Genomic DNA, 19,656 nt, shown 5'->3' with positions numbered 1-19,656 from the left:
TCCTCCTTGGTAAACTCTATTGTTATGTTACCTCTATATATATTCTTGGTGTGCAAAATGTGCTGCATCTGTAAAAAGGAAAATTAAACAACAAATTAAAGGAGATAATAATAATATATTGCTAACCACAGTCACGTACGAATAAAAACAGAAGATCAGATAATGCAGTTACCATGGATAAAACAAATAAAACGTGGAAAACGACTAGATTGTTATTCTTAAAAATAAAAAAAGGATGTGGGTAGACTAAATAATCTCCAACATAATAAAATACAATGTTCAAGTTTATATTAATCGCGCGAGATTAAAAAAAAAAATACAATACAATGTGTTGTCATGAACAAAAAAAGGAGATCAAAAGATGTAAATAAAATGAAAAAATTCAAGAAAAGTTTATGTTAGGCATACAAGATTAGTAAAAATTTAACTGTGAAGAAAACTTTAAACAGGCGAAAGAGAAAAAGGCCAAAGATTATATATATATATATATGTGCGAAAGATCTAAACCCCAAAAGATAAACACCAATAATATGTCACAAAAAAAAGATATACATAACGAAATAAGCACAAAGTTGAAGCAAAAACATCTGATTACAAGAAACAGTTACCTTTCTCCGTCTATCGGTGATGGTGGTGTCAGATCTAGTGGTGGTTCTTATCAGGTGGTCGCCGGCTATGGTGTAGGGTTTTTTCCTTCGAGGGGATTTATGTTTTTCGATGGGGTCCTAATATTTACACGGAAAATTTTTATTCATACATATATAATTTTCTTTTAAGACAATAATACCCCTACCATCAATGATAAATTATTTATTCACCTGGAATAAACTAAAGAAATTCACAATCGGTTTCCTTCCGATCACATTTATCATTTCTCTCTGTCATTTTCATACACATACACTTGTTTAGTCACATATATCTACGTTTATAGCTTATATATATGTTGTGTAATGTAGAAAGTGTTTTTAGGATTTTGATTAAAAGGGGTTTATTTTTTGTTGAAATTTTTGTGTGGTGAGACAGTGAATGCTTTGAATTAGTCTTTCTTTAATAGAATGTTATGGTAATGAAAGTGGATCAAATAAGGGGGGATGTTGGAAACTGGGATAGGTATGAAATCAGCCCAGAAAAGGAATTAAAATAATGAAAAACTGAAAATAGATGTGGAGGAATTAGAGAAAAGAAATCAGTGGAAACAAATTATATGAGATTGGTTCGTAAATTAGGATGAGCAGATTGGATCGATTTTTAAGGTTAAAAGTAGAGGAGATTCTAAGAAGATGGAGATGTTAAAAATAAGATTAAGAATGTGGAAGTTGTTAGGTTGCGAAGAATGGAAGATTGGGATTTTGCTGGCAAAAGTTTTTGATACGGAGTATACTACCTATATTAAATTATTAATTATTAATATAATCATATACAAGGGGCATTATTGTCTTAAAAATTAGTTTTATGTGTATGCATAACAATGTTCAGTGTAAAAATCAGGGCCCTTTTCAATGCGGGGTTATATCCCCATGTGTGTGTGCGCTTTCAGTTTTTCATTTTTTCCCACTAAGTTACACTTTTGGTCCTTGTCAGGTCACGATATTACCGAGTTCATCCTTATGTTTCGTACGTTACACTTTTCGTCCAATTATTTTTTGTTTCCCCGTCAACGTTTTTGGATAATAGCCTAGTACGGGTATACGCGGGCTGTGGGTTTAAACGTTTATCACGTTGCTTTTTGTAAGCTATCTTACTCTTTTAAAGTGTGGTCTAATTTACAGTTACCAATTAGTTTTTACTTTAGAATTATCGTACAACTAACCCAAGTCTTTTCTACCATCTCATAATAACTTCCATAAAATAAAAGTAGATTACATATTACTTTTATGTAACTAATCACAACCAACCGAGTGGTGTCATCATCGTGTGACCACATGAACCATAGATGAAGGCTGAAAGTTATCGGTTCCAAACTTAGCAAAGACAAGCGGAAAACTATAACTTGATTCATGTGTGAGAATGGTAACTTATCGATCATGATATCTATGCGGTATGTGCTATGGGTACCAAGACGATACATGAGACCGGAGGGTTTCCACCCATTTACCCTTTTACAACATACCTCAACCATTGCTAATGGGGCTGGTGACCCATTGATAAGGTCTTTGACTTTGAAGTATTTTACCTGAATTCAATCTTAGTTCTTACGGGTGGATATTAGGAGTTTATAATTATTAAAAAGAAAAAAAAAAACAAATCAAGTTAACCGTAAAACCTTTATCCAAAATAAACCTCAACATTTTTAGAAGATTTCCTAGCTTATGGTCCCATGACTCCAAATACACTCCCTTCCCAACTTCATGGTATACACACATGATTTAGTGTAAACAAGCTTACCAATTAATTAGTTGTTCCAAATCAAGTTGGATTTCGAGCTTGATGATATGTGAGCTTGAGTTTAGCTTATACGAAAGTTTATGCTCAACTAGCCTTCGAGTTTCTATCAAAATGATTGGTGAAATAGATGAATTCAAGAATCAAACTCTCAAGAGCAAGAGCAATTCGTGCTGATAACGTATTATAAAAGATTGATATTTGATTGGCAAAACAACCATGAACATATACATATATGATATGACAATATAGAATGGAAGAAAAAGTAGACAACTGATGATCATGTAATTCACTATGTGTGTGTCTATTACTCTATTACATGGCTACATAGATAGAGGAGTGAATCCCATATCAAAGTTAACTCTCAATCAGTAATAAATGAGAAATCTAATATCAAGGGATAACTACGTAATCACATAAATATATATTTGTTATTATCTAACACCTACCATTTATATTTATTTGCTAACTAATAGGAGTTTATTTCGTCTATTTTTTTTTTTTTTGGAACAACTATTTTGTTTAATTGATAGAATAAAGCTAGGGAATCTTGCATGTAGAAAAATCTAAGGAAAAAATCATCATATATGAATATGTTTCCTAAAATTTGCGAATCTCTAATTTCAGCATAGTCGATTCCGTAGCTTGATAATTAATAATATCTATCTCATGAGATTTATCTTAGACTAAATATTTATTGTATTTTGTAAAAAGTAAACAAAAATCAAATTGGATCAAGTGGTTTGTGTTTGATACTATAAGCTAAAAGTTGCAGGTTCTAATCTTCCTTATAACTTTTTAATATGCTATTTAAATACAGATGCCAATGTGGCTGCTAATTGGATAATAATTATGCATAGGTGGCAGCTTACGTGTCAACTTTTGAGAGACCAACAATGTAGGAACGACACGTAAGAAAAAGATGTTGTGGCGACGGTAGAGATATGCCACATCATCGCTTGGAGATAGAGAATTATTAATAGAGAGAGATAGAGATATATAATGTATAAAAATATGCTAAAAAGATGTGTTATGATATAAATATATATTTGATTTCATTCTAATCAATGTTTAAAATATAATTATACAATACTTTAGTTACTAAAAATGTGTATAAAAAAAAGTTTAATTTGTAACTTTATCATCCCATGCAATTCAAATAGTTGGAGAAATAGTACGAGAAATTCAAATAGTAGGACTTCCAAGGTGAACACCATGTATTACTCTTCTTCTTGTACTTTCTCCCATTAGAGGAAGAACTACTTTTAAACCTCTTTTCATAATTTGATGACCCATTGAACATTCTCTTGAAACCAGATTTCTTATCATCATCTTTAGCAGTCACTTTCTCAGTTTTAAAATCATCATCTAACCTCTTGGACTCCTTAATCGGAGCAGACAATGTAGTATGCTGCCTACAGAGGCCACGATAGCTAGCAGGGAGACCATCACGGGGCTCCACTACATTTCCCACACCATTCACATCATCAACCACATTCTCAGGGGAAACCTGTGACCTTACAATGGATGGCTCAACATGGTTTAAGCGGTTGGAATAATTTCCATCAGTATGCTCATCCTGATGCAAGCTAGCTTCCCTTTCAGCTCTCATTTGAGCCAACTCCTCTTCAGTCCTTCTCAAATGGGCTCAGTTTTTCATGCATTTCAACTCGAGTAGGAATCTGTTCAATCACTGGGTTAGCCTGTTCAATTTCTGATCTTGTTGGCTGTTCACTCGAATATGGCCTTCGAGGAGGCCTTTGATTAACACCATTTCCAGCCTCATTCTGATTAGTTGTCCTGTTACTTGGGTAGCTCTATCACGTTGACTGTTATTACAAGTGTTAATGATGTTGTCTACAATGCAATGACGACGGTTAGCAAGAGTTAAAGTGAGATTAAAGAGAAAAAGACTACATAATACTTATTTTAGCAACACATAAACACATTCAAGCCTCAATCTACACTCTCACTTAATCCCAAACCCGTCCTAAAGCATTTCATCTCAAAGGCTAAGCATACCTACTTAAGCTCTACTTGTCCTCTATTAGTTTAAGTCCAATTTATAGTCCTTGGTTCACTTAAACCATTTCTCTGATACCAACTTGTAACACCCATCATTTAAAAATAAGGATTTCCAAAAAATTTCGCCTAACGGAGTTAAAGAAAGCGGAATAAACTCTAAAAAGTCCAAACCAATATAAATATGTTTGGTTTGTTCATTAAATGGTGTTACTCGTCATATCATTGAAATAAGTCTAAATGGAAATTCATCGGTTGCCCGACATAAAACAATCGATCACAAGTCAATACAAGTCATAACATCTTAACATAATTCAAAGGTCTAAATTGAGCAGCCACTATGGGTAAACTATGGTCATCATCAAACAATTTACCCATGCCTCGCTCTTTATTCTTCAACACTCATAAGCTTGCTAAACTTGAGGGAACAACACATTTCAAGAAACAAGTGTTAGCTAACGAATTAGCTAAGTAAGATAATGTAACATCCTAAATTTTATTTCTTAACGTTCTAACCTGGAATAATGGTTATAAATGATAGTTAAATTGTTATGTAGTCTATTTGGTCCATTTATATTCAAGTGGGAAGAGTTAAATGCATGAGTACTAGTTTTGGTAAAATTAATACTAAACATAAGTACAAGAGAGGGTATGTCCAAGATTACTTAGTTATGTAATTCTATAGCTTTATATAGTTAATAAGAGAAAGTTTTCTATCTAGCTAAAATCTTGGTACATGGCTGCTTGTCAAATTATGTACTAGGGTCACAGTGGTAATTTTTATTTAAATTGGAATGAGATGTGATAAATGTATAATGTGACATTTATACAGTTAAGTGGTCATCGAGCCTTGACACGACTAAAATGAACTAATTGAATGCTTTTGTCCAACTATTGGTAAATAATTAACTATGTATTAAATTTATTTAAAGAACACAATTAGTGTTAGAAATTCAAAAGGGCTGGCTAGTAAAATTATAGAACTAGTAGATAACTTTTGAAAAGAAAGTAAAAACGTGTGAGAGCTAGGTCGGCGATTTCAATCACTTTATTTAGAATAATGATATATTATTTTTAGCATACACAAAATAGGGTTTTAGTTGAAAAGCTGTATCATAAAAGATAAATTAAGGCGAAGATTATAGGATGATCGATCAAAGGATGTCATGGTAATCTCGTCTCTAGTAACTAGCCATTGATCATCAAATGTTTACCAAACCCGTGTCGGGGCGGGCTTTAAGGGGGAGGTACATGCTCGAGGCATGACGATCCGATTCAAAGGTATATATATATACATATGGATCTCGTTTTCTTTAGTAGGCTTAAGATGCAATCAATATGATGGTAATGTACAATCGCGTGCTTGGTTGGTAGTAGCATTTGAGTATATTAGTTCATGTTCGATAGATTTGGGGTTATGATCAAATCACACATGGAAGCCGTAAGAGAAATATTTAGGTGTCATATGAAAGAACGGGAAAGCTAAAAGAGAGATCGGTGATAATGTCTTTCGTTTGACACTTTCGGGTTTTGCGAATGTTGATATAAAAGGTAGTCTTTTGTGAGTATCGTTATATGGCTATCGATAACGAGAATACAAGTTTCCGTTGTTTGATATATGGGTTCCAGTTTAATTAGTTTCGTCATAAGGTATTGGTTTTACATGATTTCATGAAGAATACACTTAATATATGTGGTTAACAATTTGAGTTGCTGTCAAACATCATGATTGCAAGGACGACATGGTGACGCTAGAATGGGATCCCGCGTTAACTTGTTATGCTATTGCGAAACTAAGTGTCTGAGGCGATCACGTTCGTTATAACAAACTAACCTTATTGGTGAATGTCAAGATTGTCGTGGCTATGTAGAAGGAGTACGTATGTACGTACTATTGTTTCCCTATCTCAAGGTAATTTACTCTTTTGAAAGTAGGAACTGGTTGTTGAAAGGGTTTTGATTAGTTAAGAAAAATACCAATGGAAATATAAGTTCAGGCTATGGGTCGATATGAAATTCTCGACTCCGATCGTGGAGATCAAGTCTTAGAAAAGAGTAGGATATGAAAGGTATATAATCAATATATCGATGATATTACGTTGGAATAATATACACGTGAATTTCATATCAAGAAGAGTGATGTGTTTGGAATTAATCAGTATAGTTGAAATCATTAACATGCTAATTATTACTAGATTTGCTAAATCAGAAGCATGATCTTGAGGGTTTAGTTATTGAAAATTCTATAGATTAGAATTTAATTAGATATTGTATTTTATATCATAGGTTCCGAAGATTAAATCAGAAACGATGAATATAGAGTCTTGACTTGTGCGAGGTGTTTCATATTATTGCGTGCAATAAGGTAAGATAACATCTTTTATCACATGAGGGACAACAAAACATAGTTTTCATAATTTAACTTCCCCACATGAATGATTATATGTTTTTATGTTTTCGGGAATGAATGGGAGGTTACTACGGGATTGTCTATGATTACCATTGATGATGATTGGTAAGCTTATGCATGCTACGATGAAATGATAATATGTTTATGTTATAAAATGATGTTCAATGATACGTTGACACGGATCTATTATGATATGATGATGCGATGTTAATATGCGATGACGATATGTTGATTATATGTGTTATATGATTAATTGCATGGCTTGATCACTTAGTCACTAGACTTCTATTGGTTTGTCATGACACGTGCACGATTAAAGGCCCTAAAGGTAAAGAAAGATGTATGTGATTAGTTTAGGTGAAAGTGTAGCCTAAGCTAATATAAAGTAAAGTAAAGATGATTATAAGTGATTAATTTAGGTGAAAGTGTAGCCTAAGCTAATATAATTAAGAAGTCTCGAGCATAAGTAAAGTTGTGTTAAGCTTAACCCATGCTAGTTCCTCGGAGCTAGTGTGTACATGGTCACGTGGTGCGGGAATCTAGATACCTCCCCATGGCATAGTTATGTTTGAGTGTATCCGGGTGGAGTAACTAACCACTCCACGCGCAAAGTTCAAACGGTATACTCAGTAAGATCGACTTTGTCTTTCCTTAACGACGACGATGGACCATCGTAAGGTCTACCCATTAAGTCGGGTGTGAGGATCCCATGTAAGGTCTTATGGCCGCCTACACACAACCCCACATCCCTAAGTATGTGTGGCTTATGTCACATAGCCTACGTCTAGGCAAAAGAAAAGAAAGATAAGAAATAAAGAAAGTAAAGAAAGATGGAAAGTAAAGCTTTATGATGATAGGCACATTTAGGACTATGATGAATTCCTAATGTATTAACTTATGTATGTTGCTTAAATGTTGATGATATGATTTGCTAATGTATGATATGATAGACACCATAGTAATGTGGTGATCTTAATATGCCATGACGAATATGTGATATTAACAATTATGAAATGTTTTTGTTAATATATAATGAATTGGCAATGTTTTCATAAACTCATGTTATCTTACTTAGCTTTTAAAGCTAACACTTGCTCTTTTGAAAAACGTTGTTCCCTCAGGTTAAGCAGGTTGAGCTAGTGATACACTTAGCTTGGTGAGGCGGGTAGTTGCTATGAAGAAGACATTTAGTTTTCCCGCTTAGTCATTATTTATGTTAGCGTTATGATGATCGGTTACTTTTAATATGACTTATGTATTGTTTGTGTTAACATTTATGTTGGCGCCAAATCTGGATTATCTTATACTATTTTAATGATATGAATGTTGTAACACCACTTTTATAACTGAACTATCCATTAAGGGTTAGTTATGTTTTAAGGATTCTGTTTTCCGCATTTCTAAACGCCGTTAGGCAAAAGTTTTTGAAAAAACCAGATTTTAAAATGACGGGTATTACAGATAACACATGATTTATAAAGCATTTGTCCAATTAAAACTTTATAAAAGTCATATTACATCATTGAGGCACATATCATCTCAAAACATCACATCTTTGCATTTAACATCTTTCATAGAGGATAGATCTTCCTAAGCGTGCCTAATCATCTTTTACATCATCACATATAACATCTTAACATCTTTATAAGTGTAACATAAGTCACACCGACTAGAGGAATAAACCTTACGGCTGTCCATCAATGTCGTTAAGGAATGACAAGCCAACCCAGGAGTAACCCGTATGTTTAAGACAAATGGGGCGGGTCAGACCTCCCGTATTACTCATCACATTTATGACCATGTTGCAAGGAACTATCCGAGCAACTACATCTACCCACCTGCTGGGCAAGGGTAAGTACGGGTTAAGCTTAACACTTTCATCTAAAATTACGAGCTCGATTTCACATCTCATATAGTTTAGGTGTTACACTACCTAAAAAATTATCACATATACATCTTTACATTTGGGCCCTTAAACGTTCATGTGTCATGGCAACTTAATAAGTCTAGTGAACTAGATGAACAAGTCATACAATCATGCACATTTTAATTAACATCCACATATATCAAATATCAACACATCTCAAGACATTACATAACTATTCATACCATATGATTTCATTTCATATCATTGGGATTGCAATTCAGGCCTCAATAGTCATATACATAGCCCATATCACCTCCCGTATAACCCCAAATACCCATAATCAATCAAGATATCAATTGGGAAGTTGTTATATGAAAACCATGTTTTTATTGAACCCTCAGCGTGTCAAAGTAGTGTATCTTACCTTGGTACAACTTACCAACGAGTTACACGTATCTTATAGTGCTTAATAAGTGCTCCCGACAACCTAGAATAAGTATAAGATCAATAGATGGTAGAAACAAGACTAAAATGGAATTATGGTCGTTTGTGCACCCCATAGACTTTGTGCGTCGCACAAACCAAAATCCCAAACCTACTGCCCTCATTTGTATACCGCACCAAATCTGTGCGTCACATTAGGCCCCTAAATCGTGAATTTGCCACAAAAGACCACTTTGTGCGCCGCACAAAGTGTGTGCACCGCACATCGGGCTCTGATCAGAAAACCTAACCCTAACCTGAAGACATAAAATTAACCTTTTTGATGATACTTTTGATGACTTTAATTAATCAATCAATTAATCCTTTAAATCCTTTACAACATAAATTACTATTTTAATCACCCAAATAACATGAAATCGGTAAACGTTTAATCACTTAACCCAACCCAAACCCCATGGTCTGGATTGAATACTCATCTATGACTCAAATAATCATATTTCAAAGAGAATATTACCTATATTACCTGCACTTGAGGTAAGGGATCTAAGATATAAATAAAGCTTTATCAAAACGACACAAAATGGTTAAATCTTAAAGGAAACCTTCTTGGAGAGGGAGGGGAATCGGCTTTACAAGATGCAGAAGTTTTGTGACAATTAGGGCTGCTTATTTGCCCTCTAACCCCTGGCCATCAACTTGATAAGTTACACTTAGGACCCCTCAACTTCTAAACTTAACTTTCTTAGCTTAATTCTCTTACCGAGAGACTTAACACACTAGCAAGCACTTAATTATATCACTCTACTTTAATTACTTTCATTAACATCATATTAATCATTTCACATTAAACATATAACCATTTAATCACATATGGACACATAGATTTAACGGATCTATCATTAACTAACGGGAAGTCAAATAGTCAAACACGAAAAGTTTGGGATGTTAGAGCTTCCAACATATACGATGTTTAATGTGGAATTATGCTAGCCATCTCTCATTTTGTTTTTTTATTTAAAAATAAATATCAACTACCAACAAAAGAAAAAATAAGTGATTTGTTTTTTTCACAAAAGTCCCGGATTCAAGTTTTACTCTAGAGGTGATTTATATGCATTTAGTTTCCATTTTAGATTCATGTCCTACTCTAAGCATCTTAAATTATTTATCGTGCATTAAAGGGTAAGAAAAATAGTGTCCGCACGTTGCGGCATGAGATGATGGGGTGGTAGGTAATAGGATGTGATAAGCATAGCGTGTGATAGCCAAATGCCTTAGCCGTACGCCCTCGAATTTAAAAATTCGTCGAAAGTATATTGAATGACATATCTAATGAAAGAGCATGAAATTTTAAGAACGTCCATACAATATTTATAATTTATCGATATACGTTTTTAGAGATAAAAAATTTTGAATGAATTAGAGAAATAAAATGATTTATGGAGGAGAGAGAAAAAATTGAGTGGTTGAGATTTGAGGAGAAAGAAAAAAAATGAGTGGTTTAGATTTAAGGGTATATTAGGTATATTAGGTAGAGATGTTTAAATTAGTGAATAAAGAAGAAGGGTAATTTAGGTAGTTCAAATCATTTTTTTTATATATATAAAACAAGGTGGAAATGATTTATAATGTAATATAGATATTTACGTATGGAAAAAGGAAGGGTATATCCCAACTATCACCTCTTCAAAAACATAAAAAAAATTTAAGATTTTTGCTAAGGGATTATTACCTATAGATGTAATTAACTATAACTAAATGTCTATGTTATGTAAAGATCTTATAAAATGTCTATATCATGTAATGAACTTTAATATCCCGATTATTGGATGTACCTGACCAATCAAAAGTTTACACGTAGCAGATTATATTGTTGTCATCCAATAACCAGGATTTGGAAGTTCATTACATTACATAGACATTTCACAAGATCTTTACATAATATAAACATTTTGTCATAGTTAGTTACATCCATTGATAATAATCCTTTTTGCTAAATGGCGTCGTTAAACTGTAGTTAAAATGTACTCCCCCGTCCCATATTAAATGTCCAATTTTTGACTTGTTAAGTCTTCTGCTTGCAACTTTGATCATATATATCTTTTTTTTTTGTTATACAAAAAAGTAATATCAATGAAAAGTACATTGAAAACTTAATCCGTTCATATATTTTATGTGAAATGTTATATAATATAGACAAATATTTTTACGGTCAAAGTTTAAAGCATAAAACTTGACAAGTCAAAATTGAACATTTAATATGAGACCGAGGGAGTATTAAATAATTATACATTTATCATAAATTTCATAGATCAACTTGAAAATTATAAAATTTTTATGCACGTTATATAGATTTATTCGAACTAATAATCATTAGAATGTCAATACATACAAAGTTAATTATTGTTTGACCTAATTACTTGGAAAGTGCTTCAATTTGTCATCGAACAAAAAAAAGTTCTATTCGTGGGAAGAAAAACGGCTAAAATCTTTTTAGTGGGGTCGATTAAGAAGCCAAAAAGGTCGGGTCCTTTTGTCTCACTTTCTAAACGATCTCACAATGACCTCTATTTTTGATAACCAAAAAAGCAGTCCATTTGGAGGGCATCCAATTTAGTGTTGATTAGATAGATAATTTTTAAGTTTTAAGAATTTCAAGAAACTAGGCAAAATAGCTTCTTTAAGAACTAGGCAAATTATGATAAATAGTTAAATACTATGAATTGGGCCCCTTAGAAGTCTGTGCTTATAAGACGAAAAGTTTCTTGTCTGTCAACTCAGTATCATATTACACAAAACTCTACTCAGAACACTCACTGTCTATAATGAAAAGCTTCTTGAAACTTTTTTCTACATCATCAATTATTTTATAATTTTTACACACACAAATACACATATTTATATATACCCCACACATATATAAAACAAAACAAAAAAACCATTAAGACCCCACCTTTCCAGCGTCCACAAACTTCTTCGTGTGGACTCCAACCCAAAGACGCTCCACAAGGACACTTGGTGTCCATAACCGTCCGCATCTTAGAAGCCATGGACGCTCGCCCGATGACGGCTATAAGCACTGGTCTAATTAAGCTACATATTTTACATCACTTTAGACACTTTTTATCTAGTTCATAAACTGCAAAAGTATTAAAATGACAGAAAAATATCCCCGTGACTAGCTTATAGGACGACTGAAAGTTGTTTTTAATGTATTCTACTACAAGTTTCATTTTGTGAAGCAACTACATATAGGTCATGACACATTGACATTTAAATTATTTATAATAACTCAACCTATATATGACATCATGACAATTTTACATGATATCATTTAACAATAACAATAGTGATATAAGTAATACGTTTGCTACTCTTCCGTACTCTTAAGGTAGTAGTATCCAACGGACCTAACAGACAGGTATATCGTTTTATTACGTTCTCGACAGACAGGTATGAACACTTTATCCTTTTATGGCTTTTACTTCTTAGTGGTCAGAGATCCTTATGGAAGCAGACATTTGGGTAGAGGTAAGACTGTCTACAGCTCACCTCCCCCATACCCCGCACAAAGATTAGGTACAATTGTTGTTGTTGTTGTAATAGTGATATACATAATAATATATTATTTTTATTTATTAATAAAATATTATTCTTATTTCTTAAACATATTGGGGTCCATAATAAAGCTTCCAAAAGACAAACAGATTCCTAGCTCACTACACTGGAATCCATTATTCAATTTAACTTAGACACTTTAAATAATAATAAAAAAATATCGTTAGAATGTAAAAAATAAGGGAAATGACCCGTACATTATCAGTTTTGACGATAAACCATTAAATGTGTTTTAAAGGGTTGTATTGTACAATACCATAAAACACATTTGATATTGTATCGCCAAAAACTAGTGATATACTGATCACCATCTAAAAAATAAAAATAAAAAAATAGCTCAATCACTACAACAAAAAATTCATTTATTCACAGCTTAAAACTTACCTTTATAAATCGTGAAGAAATTTTTTTATATATTCACACTTAAAAATGTTTAAAAAGTATACACATGTAAAAGTGTGAAACAATTTGAAAAATTATAATTTTTTCACACTTATATGCATGGAAAGAAAAAATTCACACCTAAAAGTGTGAACAAATGTTAAACATATTCACATTTAATATGTGAAAGTCAAATTGTAACAACTAATTTCTTCACACCTTTCTTGTGTAAAAAAATTTGATTTCACAAATTAATCCTTACACTTGATATAGTTTTACACATTTGGAAGTATGAACTTTTTTTCCCCACATATATAAGTATGAAAATGTTATGATTTTTCAAATTTCTTCGCCCTTTCAAATAGGAATACTTTTTAAACCTTTTAATGTGTGAACAAATTAATAAACTTTTTCAGACTTTTTACATGTAAGTGTGAATAAATGACATTTTTGTTCTTGTGAATGATACGTAACTTCAACCATTGAACTTTTGAGAACAAGTTCACCACTGAGTCCCAGGAAATGGCTTGGTTTCGTGGTAAACTGGCCACAATCTCATTATGACTCTAATTCACTCCATATCTATCAAATGAGATCGAATTTGTAAGTGAAGAAGAAATTGTATATATGTTTGATGCTAAAAGTTGAATTATCCTAAAACAAACACTATAAGTTATTTATGTTTTCGAAGAATGTAAGTCAAGAGTAGCTCATTCCAAACATCGGGGACACCAGGAAGGCACCAATGTGTACAGTCCGCATAACTTGAGGGGTTGGATAATTGTTCCTTTGTCAATGGAGAATAATGCAATCTATGAATAGAAGGATGTGCATCTTTTCGATATTGTGTTAATTGTGTTATATTCATCATTTTCACAGTTACCCCTCTTGCTTTCAATTTATTCAATGAAGACTCTAAACTTCTTAGCATCTTCATATCAGATCCACTTTCCCAAAACCCAGTCCTCATTATTGGCTCTGTCTCATTGAAACAGTTTTGATCACCTTTCAAGCCCCAATCCACACCACTGCCATAATTTAATATAAAAACTATAAAGATAATAATAATAAAAAATTAATGAAGTTATTTAAGAAATTTAAATCCCAAATTTGTTACCTATGATGAGTTGCAGTCATACTCATAAAATATGATTGAGTCTTTGTATGATTTATATGATAATGTAACCAGTTAGACCATGTTTTAAGAACCATTCTGTAAGCTTGATGACTATTGACTATGTCGTATTGCTTGGAATCTTCGAATGAACCATTTCTGCAAAACAAACATTATTCTATAATCGATTCACCAAAACGAAATAGCTACATTTATATTGGTGCGGGTGGGTCTGGGCTCCGTACGACTTGGTTGAGCCAGGTATGTGGTCACCTTTTGCCACTGGGTCACCGCGGACAATATTTTGAGATTTAGCATTTGTTAGGCCGTTAAAAAAAAAAAAGACTAATATATATCGGCTTCAAAAATGTAAACTTACAAGATTTTTATTGTAGGCATCTTCCACCATAGATATGAGTTAAAGACCAATATGTCTGCACTGACCCAATATTTGGCATGTTTAAGTATGGATTTGATTCGAACCATGCGATCAGTTCCTCTATGTTTTGCCAGATGGTCACCATTAGATTCCACCAGCAATGGAGCCCAATAGAAGTCAATGGAAACATCATATTCCTACATAGTACATGAAAGAAAAAATCATAAAGATTTGTTTACCAGAAATATGCAATTAATTTTTCTTGTTCATAATTTACACAATAATCCTTATTGTCTTTATTAGACATGAGCCCAGATCAAAACTTGGCCCGTTCAAACCCGAAACCCAACAGTGCAACAAAATCGAACACCTGGCCCGTTACCCTATTGGGTGGGTCGATTTAGTTCAGATTCGAATGGGCCTGAACCGAGTTCGAGTTTTCGGGTCATATGCTCATCCCTAACCTTTATACTTTATTGGATCGTTTTTATATTATTTTTAACAAAATAGCCTTATTTGCTTCTTTCTTTCCTACCAATTTCTTGAGGTATATAAGACTCTAGAGTATGTTTTAAGTGTTGTAGCTCTAGTTTGTATTATTTGTATTTTTGTCCCATGGCATCATCTAGTGTCTTGCCATTTTGTGGTTTAAAAAAAATATATATATCTATTTACTTCATTTACTTCTTCATATTATAGTATCATATTCCTATACACTATATGAAGAAAATCATGAAAATTTGTTTCGGTATAAATATGAATATTTCACACAAATGAATGCAAACACTCACAAATGCCTTGAAGGTGATCAAAGAGACATGACGAATTTTTTTCATTTTCTTTAGTCCAACGGGAATGACACCTTGAAGCATACAAACCAATGACAACCACTGATTTTTGTTGACTGAATCCCCAATGAAGATTATCCGTTTACCCCTCAGTCTTTCAAGAACTTCTTTTGCATCAAACCTACGTATATAATCAATTAGTAGCAATTGATGTTAAATAAGAGTGCATGTTAGTCATGCTGTTAAAATATATAAAATAAAATAAATGAAATGTTAAACATGAGTTTTCATCTTTCAGATAGTTATAAGTTAGGATTTTGAAATAAATATCCAAGGCCAAATCCGACATTCATAGTTAAGCTAATGTGGGTTAGCCTATGGGGTAGTTTATATTGAAAAAAAGCTAATTTCACCAAATTTAGATGTGACATATATTGAGAACTATCTGGTGGGTTTATAGCCTCTGCCAAGGCTACTCAATGAATTAAGATATGTTTAAATAGGGTTAATAGTAAATGAGATATCGAATATCAAGTGATGTGTTTCGTGCATAAGTTGGAAAAGAATTGCACTTGTCACACATTGGTGTGGGATCTTAGTTCATACTAGTTTATAAATGCAAGTCTCGAATACATGTCAAGAGCTTGTGCTGTGTTTTACTCTGGTGCCCACTCATATGTAGGTCGTAGGGTGTCAAAGATGGGTTATAGATTTGTTACTTTAAGTAATCGAACATAAAACTTAGAGGTAAAGACATTTGGTCACTAAATTTTTTAATGACCAAATTTTCATCACTAGCTAAATTTGGCCAATATTATTACCGGCGACCAAACATTTAGTGGTCACTTTTCATCATTATATCTCTGTCACAAATTTTATTAGAGATCAAATAAGGTTTTTTTTTTTTTTTTGGTTACTAATTTTGTTTAATAACCAGATTCAATGACTATTTTATGGTAGCTTAACAAAATTATTAACGACCAAATAATAATTACCAGTATATGTAGACATGTTCATGTAGACCATCATATTTAGATAGATCACTTATGGAGGGCTATTTAATTGGTCACTATAAGATCGAGTATTATCTCTCCATATATGGAGGGACTGAATTGGTGAGAATCTTTCAGTCACCAACAATCACTTGGCCGTGTATATGGGTAGATTGAGGAAAAGGGTGAACCCCACTCTTGGTTGTCCTCCATATATCGACTCATCAATCACCCAAAACATGTGGGGACTGGTCTCATTGCAAGGAATTGAAAAGGACCTCATGTATTGCTTCGCCTTTTTAGTTTTTATTACAATCATGGCATTCATGATGAACTATGTATCACTATACTTCTTTACATATACTACTTGTTTACAATGACGGAGCTAATAGAAGAATAGACTATGATCGCCCCCTTTCAACTAGCATAATTTTTAATATGAATATACATTCCAAAACTTAAATCAACGTGATTGTTCTAGTGATCAAGCAACCGGCCCGCTCTCTTTAGTGTCAAAATATAGTTAATACATATATTACCCGCTACACTCTAAAAACATTTTTTTTTTTTTTTTTTTTTAATATACTTCCGTAATATTTATTGTTTAATCAATCATAACTAGTTATGCTTTGCATACGGCTTCATAATTTTTAATATTAGTTACTCATCATTCATTTCATTATTTTTAATTTTAATCGTTTATTTCACACAACCTAAAATATAACTTATCTTGAACAATAAATCTACACACAATCTTAAACTACCCAGATGACCCAAGTACATTTCTGTCAGGAAAAAACTATAAACCGCAAGAGGCACAATCATTAATATTACGAGCTGAGTAATATTTAACCAAATAATTATTCGATTTACTAGATATCAATAACTTGAATCTTATAACTAAAACGACCACGAAGCAAGACACGATGATTCACGACCACCACCATTTATTATCGCTCGCTCGTAAAATATCCTATTGCTAGTAGTGTGTATGTATATGCATAACAATATAAGTATACAAGTATCAAATATATACATAGGTAGATGTATGTTAGTATTTAGCCATACCTTGGAAGGTTACAACTATGGGGTTGCCATCTCCACTTTTGATAGTTGAAATCCATTCTACCATATTTTCTACAAGCAAAATCACCAAAAATATATGGGCATTCCAACTCTTTATAAAGGGGATATGAATCATAATTATCCCCTGAAGGAACCCATTTGCCAGAGAACAAATCACACCCATCTAATGAATCATAAATAGATGTATTATAAACTACTTGAGTTGGTCTCTTTATCATTATTATCTTCTCTTCATTGATCATGCCCACATAATAGAAAACCATAGTAGCTAATGCTCCAATGATCAACAACATCATGAAAATACTCTCAATCATATTATTCATATCCCATACTAATAGTTTCTTTTTCCTCATCTCTTAATGTTTCAACTCTAGCTCTAGCTCTATGTTAATGAAATGAAGAGCATATGATGTTGGTATATAGAGAGCTTAGTTACTCTTTCTGTAGTAAGTCAACTGTGTGTTTGAATTATAAAGTTAGACAAAGTTGAGTTTAAATAAGATAAATATGATAGAGATATTGATGCATAATTGAATAGAGATTAATCACTCTTGGAAAGGAATGGTGGCTATATAAGAGAAGAAAAAGACAAAAAGTGGTAGTATGAACGATAATCAGATCAAATAGTTTTGTTTTGATATCAATATCATACTTTTATTTACCAATTGAAAACTAGCTCAACCCGATACATTAATTAATGTATCGAAATTATTTAATTAAATTAGTCTTCCGTCTCATAAAAAGTATTCTAATTCAATGATAAAGATGCGTTTAGTCGGGGAAAAAACTTCTTATCATCCATTTGTGTTTTTCAAGAAAATATGGACAACAGAAAATGCGTTCAAATCATAATTATCTAAAATTGTTTTCATGAAAACAAAAAACACTGTTTTTAATTTCACCTTTCTATGAAAAATTAAAAAACATCTTTTTATTGTTTTCTACTTTTGATTTTCCATTTTTTAAATTTTGAAAGTCTCAAATTGTTTTTCATTTTCTAGTTTGAACACGTTTTTAAAATTTTCATTTATTTTTTAGAGATGAAAAAACTCCTTTCATTTTCTAGAAAATTGAAAATAGAAAACTAGAAAACATTTTCCACAACTAAACACTCTTTAACAATTTATGCAAAATTTTAATCTCCTAAATATCTCTTTTATTTCTTGAAAGACATATCAAATATAATATTTCATCTCAATAGTCATTCATGTATGGATGCTATGGGTGCGTTTAGTAAAGAAAACGTCCCTTGTCTTTCATTTTTATTTTTTAAAAAAATTTGAAAAACAAAAAATGCATTCAAATCAAAGTTTTCTAAAAATTTTTTTCAAGTAAACATAAAACATTATTTCCACTTTTCCATGAAAAATTAAAAAACACTTTTTTATTATTTTTCACTTTTCATTTTTCAAATTTTGGAAATATCAAATTGTTTTTATTTTCAAGTTTTGAACACATTTTCAATGTTTTCATTTGTTTTCTAAAAAAAAACTCTTTTCATTTTTTAAGAAATTTGAAATGGCAAAACCAAAAAATTATTTTCCACAATTAAACACGCTATATTTCAATTTATTAAGGAAATACATGCATAACTAGACATATGGGAATGTCATATATATGAACTAGTAGGGTACTATACACTACCTTACTACTTGTATTATATATTTATATCTGTTTTTTTGGTGATAATAAAAGCTTATCTGGGTTTTTCCCATTACCCAAAAAGGGAAATACGTAACTAGTAGAGGGAAAAGGATGTTCATTTCATTCCAATTAACTCACATAATTATTTAATTTTATTTTCAAAGGTTAAATTAAGATAATGATTTTTTTTTTTCTTTTGACTCCTCTTAATTAAACAATCAACCATCTTAATGTCAAATTCTGTCATTGTTAGTAAACCTTCACATATTATGATATTAATAATCGTGTAGAAGATTTTATTACCATCTCAATTGTGGCAAATGTACGTAACGTGAAGACTAAAGTATAGAAGAAACATCGGGATCTTTTTTCCATTCTTACTAACTGGAAGCAGGTTATGAAGTTGTCATGTGATACGCAAGTTATATTATAAAACACTTGCTAAAACAAAAAAATAAAAAAATTATAGAGTATATATTATTAGGATGTACTTTTTACGTTATATTATTTCCATATTAGTGGCCATCCA

At 32.1% G+C, this 19,656-nt stretch overlaps 1 protein-coding gene across 1 annotated transcript; it reads right to left on the bottom strand.

The window, feature by feature from the left end:
• Positions 1-13,707: 13,707 nt before the first annotated feature.
• Positions 13,708-17,957, bottom strand: LOC122593078 (protein trichome birefringence-like 34). Its single transcript, XM_043765423.1, has 5 exons — positions 17,466-17,957; positions 15,409-15,586; positions 14,618-14,814; positions 14,242-14,397; positions 13,708-14,152 (listed from the first exon to the last, which is right to left on the bottom strand). The coding sequence occupies exons 1-5, from the start codon at positions 17,834-17,836 to the stop codon at positions 13,798-13,800; spliced, it is 1,257 nt and encodes a 418-aa protein (XP_043621358.1). The 5' UTR covers positions 17,837-17,957; the 3' UTR covers positions 13,708-13,797.
• Between the last annotated feature and the right edge of the window lie 1,699 nt (positions 17,958-19,656).

This window comes from Erigeron canadensis, chromosome 3, assembly GCF_010389155.1.
Source record: "Erigeron canadensis isolate Cc75 chromosome 3, C_canadensis_v1, whole genome shotgun sequence".
NCBI lineage: Eukaryota > Viridiplantae > Streptophyta > Magnoliopsida > Asterales > Asteraceae > Erigeron > Erigeron canadensis.
The sequence above is the reverse complement of the archived record's forward strand: the minus strand, read 5'-3'. Positions and strand labels throughout refer to the sequence as shown.

What these genes read in the sequence shown, in the direction of transcription:
- LOC122593078 (XM_043765423.1), bottom strand. Translation starts at nt 17,836, where the DNA reads ATGAGGAAAAAGAAACTATTAGTATGGGATATGAATAATATGATTGAG. An exon ending in CATAGTTGTAACCTTCCAAG is followed by an intron (nt 15,587 to 17,465) that starts GTATGGCTAAAT and finishes TTATATACGTAG; the next exon opens with GTTTGATGCAAAAGAAGTTC. An exon ending in ATGCCTACAATAAAAATCTT is followed by an intron (nt 14,398 to 14,617) that starts GTAAGTTTACAT and finishes TTTGTTTTGCAG; the next exon opens with AAATGGTTCATTCGAAGATT.